The sequence below is a fragment of the Convolutriloba macropyga genome, unplaced genomic scaffold, assembly GCF_964194025.1.
Source record: "Convolutriloba macropyga unplaced genomic scaffold, txConMacr16.3 SCAFFOLD_2846, whole genome shotgun sequence".
Taxonomy (NCBI): Eukaryota; Metazoa; Xenacoelomorpha; order Acoela; family Convolutidae; genus Convolutriloba; species Convolutriloba macropyga.
The window spans coordinates 138-8,572 of NW_027449555.1; the positions used below are offsets into that span (position 1 = coordinate 138).

The 8,435-nt window shown below is 32.9% G+C and overlaps 1 protein-coding gene across 1 annotated transcript; it reads right to left on the reverse strand.

Annotated features, from left to right (window-relative positions):
- Positions 1 to 291: 291 nt before the first annotated feature.
- On the reverse strand, positions 292 to 7,338 carry LOC142355138 (uncharacterized; the record flags this gene model as incomplete). The annotated part of the gene is made up of 3 exons (XM_075407393.1): positions 6,909 to 7,338; positions 3,888 to 4,025; positions 292 to 513 (listed from the first exon to the last, which is right to left on the reverse strand). Coding segments are annotated over exons 1-3 (415 nt in total), but the record flags the coding sequence as incomplete, so codon positions are not given.
- Positions 7,339 to 8,435: the final 1,097 nt, after the last annotated feature.

Genomic DNA, 8,435 nt, shown 5'->3' on the forward strand with positions numbered 1-8,435 from the left:
ATTTTCTTCGAGCTAGGTGAAATCTCTCTTAGTGATTTGTTTATCTTGGATAAACGGGTAACTAAATCCCCATTAAACCCCAACTCTTACATTATTTTAAACCCCCTTATCCCCTCCCCCCCCCCCCAAGTTTTGAGGGGAACTTCCCAAAAAGTCCCCCAATTACAACCCACTTGTCTCACAGTTTTGGGACAAAAAAATTCGACAAGTGTTTCCAGTAAGAAGCTCCATTTTTCTATATTAATAAAATTGTACAATATAATATCTGAAATACAATTAAGTAAAACTAACCAAACTTCCACACGACAATTGTGTCCTTAGCTTCTACATTTTTCCTCCTATTGCGACCATCAGTGTCAGAATGGAGGCCATAATCACTGTCACTACATGGCATTGTCACCAGCAGTCCCTCTCTGCCCACGAATGCAGTCTGCTGCATGTCCAGATAGTGGACTGGGATGTCAACTATTACACTTCCATCTTCATCGGATGTTATGAAGTTGTGACCCGAGTCTAATCAAACAGTGTAGTTATTTAAGACTTAGAGAAAAAAATTCGTATTTCTGCTGATATCTGTAAAAGTTCAGGCATTGCAAAAATTTACAATGGTAGGCAATGTGGAAAACTAATTAATTATAAACAACGAAAAGAAGAGAAACAATTAAGCCATTCACATATACGAGTACAGGAATTAATTACTGATAATTTACGGAGGACAGTATCATAAATTCAACACGAGAAAAAAGACTGACATTAATTTAACTTAAAATCTTTCGAAGTAATTGCACCGTATTGGAATTTGTTTGGGTCCTTGTAAAAAAAATTTGCTCGTACGTCTTCTTTGCACGACTGAAAGTTCACAACTGTTTATCGATCTTAAATTAAGTGAATACAGGGATGATAGTCATAATAAAAAGGCACACAACTCACTATCACAGTCATTTTGGAAGTTTCACCGGGCGAGATCTTGCACAACAGTGAACTGAGACTTGAGATATCTTCATAATATCTTGGTAACATATTTGTTAAGAATACAAGACGGCTGTTAAGAATACAAGACAGAAGATTATCTGTTACAAAATAAAAAACGTTTTGAAAATTTTTGAAAAACTAACTTCTGTGAATTCTGACCCGTTCGGGTTTATTGTGATAGCGCCTTAAGGTAAAGTTTATATACAGCAAAAACCGAATGTTTGAAAACAAACGTTTTTGTTCCAATTGCTATTTGTTACATTGCTATTTTAAGACTTAAAATTTTTTCAAAGAAATACTGTATTTCTCTCAATATCAGTAAATTTTCAGGCTTCGCAAAAAGTAACAGTGGTTGGCAGTGTAGAAAATTATTTCATCAAAAACAACGAAAAGAGTATTTTTCAAGCCATTGATTTAAATGAGTACAAAAATTATTGATAATTGACGGCGAGCAGTATCATAAACTCAACACAAGAGGGAAAGAATGAGGAATTCATCCTAAAATCTTTCCCAGTAATCGCACAGTATTGGAATCTGTTTGGATCCCTCTTGTATTCATTACAAATAAAGCTTATAATTCTTCTTTGCCCAATAGCATGACATTAATAGATAGGTTATTGGTATAGAAAGGTCACAACTGTTTATTGATCCTAATTTAAGTTAAAATATCTTTAAATTAAGTTAACACTGACATGACAGTCATAATGAAAAAGGACAGACAACTAACTATCACACTGATCATTGACGTTTAACCGGGCATGATCTTCCAGAACAGTGAAATGAGACTTGAGGTATCTTAATAATGTCTCGGTAAAATTTTTGGCCAGAATACAAGACGGCTTGATCAAAATGTGTGGATCACTGAACAGTTTTCAAGAAATTAGGACATTTTCGTTACACGATACCATTAAAAAGTCGTTTGCTGAGACTTTATGTTTTGACAGGTTCGGAAAGAAATAAGGATCTTGTATACTTGCATACAGGAAAACCGTAATTTGAATACAATAAAAACCGATTGAAACTAAACGTTTTTTGGTTCCAATGTCAGCCTTGCCATCTCACAAAAAAGAGAGCCTAAAAACAAAAAAAACTATAAACAAGAAAGAGTCTCAAATAAATCCTAAATTTATTGACGATTGAAAATATTTATCTAACAAAGAGTTATGCTTGCTGACTTACTGACGTAGTTTCTAGCAAAAAAAAACAGGAGGTGAGGAGCAAAGAAAAATGAAAACTAAATAATTTATTCCAGTTGAATTTTGAGGCGTTATGATAAGCTGTTATTCCGTTATTCGAAATAATGGAGAAGGACAACCTTTGAATTTCCGTTTTGCCCTGCATGATGATCGAGCCTGAATTTTCCTACTTGGGTTTATACAAGCACCCATAATCTTGTAGCCACTCATGATTCTGTATGAAAAACGAGAAAATGGAAAAATGACCGCACTTCCTAGGTAATGAAAACTCTTCCGCAATGAATGAATATTCTACTTAGGCAAAGACATGTAATACAAAACAATCATATGAGCTAAACTCAAATTTTTGAGGCTAAATAAGACCATTGGCGTCCAAAAAACTGATTTAAATAAGGTCCGGTTGAATTCTCCTCAGTTCAAACTTATGGTCCGTAAAATATCTTTAAAAATTAAAATTCTATATGGTACTTAATCCACTTAAAAAGTATATTTAAACTATATTCAATATTCTAAAAAATCACTGGTTTAAAAAGAATTAAAGTCTTGTATTGAGCTTGTTTTCATTACAGGAAAAAAGCTAGTTTTCAAAAATCAGATCCCCACGTTATTTACACCCCTAGTCAGAGCATATTCCAGTACAAAGCATGATCACTTAGAAAACGGCAGTCGCTATGTTGTGAACAAAAAAATTCGAGAATCTTGAAAATTTTTCAGCTCAAATTTACTTTTAAATCTGCCCTGTAATTTCTTAAATCAGTTCATGGTACTAACTTCTCTCATAACACCAAAAAGTTTTTTCAAATTTTTTCCATATTTACCTTTCAATTGGACCTTTACGACCTAAACGAAGAGTTTCTCAAACAGAAATACGCCAACAGAAGCCGTTTCAGACAAATTTTTGTTCAGAATTCAGAATTCAGAATTCAGAATTCAGAAATCAACCGAATTTTCGTTGTCATCGTGTTTGCTTTCCTGGTTATTTTTGCCCTCTCACTTTTTATGCTCTTCTTAAGTTTACCAAGTCTTGGCCATAACGATTTGATGTAGTGTTGCAATGTCTCGGCCAAGATTTCGAGCGAGTTTGGAGTAAGTGTTGTACAAATTTTGGAAAAAATTTGCCGAAATTGAACAAAGTTTTGATTTAAACCTACCAGATCTACCAGTATCAGATAACAAATACCAAAGTTTTGGCGAATATTGAGATTCAGAAGTCAAGATTTAATTCTTGGACAAGATTCAGATGAAATTTTTAACTCTTAGACAGGTCTTGGGTTTAATCCTTCAAGTGGTGGCAAATCAAATACTTGCAAAAGATTTTCACGTGTTTCACGTCTGAATGTTTACAATTTCATACCCCGTGCTAATTAGACCTGTCCTATTAGACTCTTGCCCAATACTGATGCCACATTACTGTTTTGGAGAGGCCCGGTAGTGCACAAGATTTGTATAACATTATATATTATCCTTATATATTTACTATAAGAAAAAAATCAACGAGATTTTACAAGAAAAACATGTCGATCGGCATTGAATCATAGAGTTATGCTCAAAAGCATTTCTTTTAAATGAGAAAATTTTTATAATTAAGAAAGTTTGATTATTTTAAATCATGAAAAATTTATTATACGTTCTACTAGGAAATTTAAAGTCGGTCATGTGAAACCGAAATTTAAATACGTTTATGTAAAATAATTATAAAAGAAACGCGAAGAAACTCACCTGGATCTGATGTGAGGGTGTCTTGATAATACATATTTTGGTCCGACCACGACGAAGAACAGTCGTGGAATTTGATCACAAACAGGAATGCTGACGTAATGATGACAAAAGGCGGAATTGTGTAACTGCGCGTTCTCGCTGAAAATTCAACCAATTTGAAATAGTCAATTTGTGACATAATTAACCAGAGAGAGTCGTCATGATCATTTTTTGCGAGGCAACTGCAATAATGTGATGTAAGGTCAATTGGTGACTAAAAATATAAGCGTTCTTTTCGACTGGCATTATTACTAATGTCAGCCTTGAAGATTTATCGTTCTCAGAATTGCTGATTGCTTGTTTTAAGGTTCAATTGCTCGAAGGGTTAGTTGACAAAGTTTGATAAAAAATGTTAACTTTTTCATTTATTGTTTTGATTGCCTCGAAGAGGAATTGCTATAAACAGCCGAACAGATAATCCAATGAATTTAAAAATTGAATGGATTTTCGAAGTTAAATCTCCAATTGCAAAAGTTTTTGCAAAATAACCAAAAGCTCCGAAACTAAATTTTCGTTCTTTTCGGAGACAAACTAGTTGTTTTACATTAACGTCTTTGTTGAAGGTCGACAATTAAAAGTCTTTTGGCGTCTTGAAAAGACAAAAACCTTCACATAAGAACACAAAAGCATCTTTGAAACTGCGACAATTTTAAAAACACTTGAATAAATTTTCCTCTTTGAAAACCTGGAGAATTTAAGCATCATGCGCGATTGAAAACATAAAACCGTACGTCCTCTTGAAACCTTCAAAATTAAAAATTAATAGCCTGATAACGTGTTTTGATGTGAACCATAAATATTTCACGGCCTTTCATCTTGGAGTGTTCGTTTTCTTTCAAAATAATTGCTCAATAAATAACAAGATATTTCCAAGCTTTTGTACACAGCAAGATTTTTGTACAATATAACCGAGATATAGCAATGTGCCAAACGTGTAGGTGTAAGCCATTGAAATGCTTACGGAAAATATCAGGCTCTACAAAACTGCAGAAAAGAAACAAGTTCGAAATTGAGACTTCGGTTATCTTTTTTTTAAAATAAATATTTTCTATATGCAACAGACACTTTTATAGAAAACTATTAATATGTGTTTGTTAGGTTAATGGTCGGATGGTGCAGTATTTTTCTCCTACTTGATTGAGGAGACAGTTTTTTTGGGCGGCTTCAGCAACAAATTAGTTATATTTGTCCATATCAAAACCATTGAGCAATTTTGATTCTTTTTTTTCAGAATTTCCTTATTTAATCACAAAATAATTGCATTGATGTTTCTCCTGTTGATTTTTTAAGATTTTTTAATGGACTTGCATTGTTTTGCAAAAAAACAGACCTTGAGAAAATACGCAGTAAATTGTATATACAGTTATATACAGTTATCTAGTTTGCCACAAATAACGTTTATCTTGGATGTCCTTGCACATAAGTCCGTATTTCTTGCGTACTTTTGCGAGATCCTATAAGTTAGAAGCTCTTTGATACAGTGAACAGTCTTAGAAGTTACGTTTAATATTTGGCAAGCTTCTTGCAAACATTCAAACATTTTTCTTTCGTAGTATTAGAATATCATACTCTGCTCAACAGCGCCAATTCCACATGCATTTGTAAGAGAACATAAAATTGTAATTGCTGATGATCCATGCCTATGCAAGAATCAACGAATATTTTTCTTCTTAAGTCGAGCATATCGACACCTATCTCAACAGTGAAAAAACTATACAATTTTGATAAGCTAATCAAACAAAATTTGATCTTTTTGAAAATTCAATTTGTTACTCAATCCACTTAATTTTGTTCAAAAATTCTTTTCAGGATTTCATTTAAAAAATGAAAAAACTTGAAAATGATTGTTTTATTACGTTCTGTTCGTGATCACTCAAGCAAATGATGCAAGTTGATTACAATTTTGAGCACTTCATGCAAAAAGAGAACTGAGAACAGTATTTTAATTTTTTTGTTCTATAATCTGCAGAAAAGAAAAAATTGTGTTCAGATTCAATAGATCCGTGTCCAGACAAAACAATCACAAATGCAAAATTTTTCTAGACAAAACAGTACTAGACAAAAAGTCAAATAAAAGCAGGAAAAATAGTCGCAGACAAAATAGTCCCGAATAAATATCGAAACAAGTGTAAAAATAATCTACGAACCATTAAAACTCATAATCTATTAGTTAAACTTCTGAATGCTTTGTTTTTAATTGATACAAATTAGGATTAAACCAAAAATTTTAAAATACGTTACTTGAATATAACTGTGTTGTAATCAGCTTAATATTTGTTCAAAGAAATACAATCATATAATTAACTTAAGGCGTTTCTTTGTTAATTGATGTGCATATGTTTAGTTGGGGCTATTTCGTCTGGGACTGTTTTGTCTGCTTTCTTGGGACTATTTTGTCTGGTAGTGTTTTGTCAGGGAATATTTTGCTCTACGGGACTGCTTTGTACGGGAGTGTTTTGTCTGGGACTGTTTTGTCTGCTCTCCAAGTAGATCAGTTTAGCACTTTTACTTTTCACGAAAAAGGGAACATTGGGGAACATGGAGGACATTGCGAAAAATATTTCATTTTATCCTTTTTAAGTCTTTTTACAGAGGAGCTATAAAATTCCCCAAACTGGAATGATAAAATTGAAAAAGTTTTAAATATTTTTCAATTACTTTATTGAATTATTAATGTTCTTTTATCGAACAGAACAATTAAATATTTTGCATAATAAGCTATTATTCAGCCCTTGCATCGTAGTTTAAGAGAAAATTGTGAAAACTTTCTTTAAAAAACGAACTTTAACAGTTTGAATTTTGTGGATTTCAATATGCATCAGTATTGAGTAAAATGAAGCAAAAACTCGAGTGCCAAAAGACGGCCAACTTTGGCGGCTATTGACGGCTATTGTCAAGGATTGCTTTTGAATGAAAGAATAACTGGTTTTAAAAGCTTTTTTTGTTCAAAATTTATTGGATATCTCTTCCAAAGTCACTTACCCGGTGGGAGTTTTCCAGATTGATAATTGAAGTTGAGAACCATAGTTACTAACATTAGGTCACAATGATTCCCAATCTGAGAAATAAATCTGTTTAATAATCAGTTTAATCCACTTTAGAATTGATACCGAATCCAAGGATAAACAGACTTCCTAGTTTGGACATGATGTTGCGATTGAAGTTATAAACTGTTTAGGATTAAACTGTAACAAGTTTAATAACTATCACACTAAGTTAATTTACTCTATCAGGTCAGTTCCATTCAAAATGTTTAAAAGAGGCTCGTGTTTCAAATAATTTGTGGAATAAATCGAAGGTGGAGTTTTGATGTAGGACTATTTCAATTTCAAATAAGCTTTTATGTATTTCACTTGGATGATATTGCGCAGTTAATATATAACAGCTATAGTATTACGCAGGTTGTGTAGTATGTTTTATACCACTTTATCTAAAGACCAATTTCGTTCTTTCCCTTTATTTCTATTCTGAAATGCTTTTTTCAACCAATTGAAAAGATGGAAAAGAAATCGAGTTCCCTTCTACAAAATCTAAAAGACGGACGATTTTTCTGAAAGTGGTGTTCTTGAAAAAATTTGCTTTTTTATAAACGATAAACAGTCAGTCAAGTTTTTGTCTCTATATAAAAGAACAAATTGCTGGTTTTGAAAGCAGTTATTTTGCAAGATGTTTTTGTTTTCTTTTTTTTTGTGGAAATAAATAAACAGTTATTGTGGTCCAAGAGAATAAAAAATTTCCCACGAAGGTCGCATATCGTTTTAGTTTTATTGGCATGACATTTCAAAAGGGGTTTTGCAATCAAAAAGACGTCATTGCGCTTATTTCTGAATGATCTCTGAAGCGTCGGATTTCTGACAAAAAGGCGCCCCATTTTCGTGACTCTTTGTTTTGTAAACAAAAGGGGTAAGATTATGAAAGGCACGAAGCGCAAAACGGGCTTTTATGTATACTTGGTGTCAAAGGGGAAATTTTATAAAATTAAAAGCGCCCGCTGTACGTACAGTAGAAACAAGTGGTTGTTATCAGCTATTCTTATCATGATCATTACTTTTCAGAGATTACTTCAGAATGGACCATTAAAATTGAGGCGTGGTAGATCAGAAAAATAATATCTTATTATGAGCGAATTTGACAACGAATTTAGACTTTAGCGATCTCAAAGAGGATTTTGAAATCGAGGTTCTAATGGATTTTGAAATCGAAGCAGAGTTAAGAACAGGACACTTCAGAAAGCAAGAAACGTGCTTTCTGTTTTTAAGAGAGAAAATTTGAAAACGTTTGAACAATTCAAGTCTAAAGGTTGTTAAAAACGAAGTATGGCAGGCTTATGGAAACACCGATAATGGTTCCGGCCCACTTTATTGGGGGGAGGAAGTATATAGTCAAATGTTTTTTTTTTGTTCAGTCAATTTTGGCCGATCGATATAATCATCGTAGAGAGTTGTGAGTGGTATCATTAGAAAGCCCGTCCAGCGTGGAATATGGAATTGATAAGATTTTTTGATATTC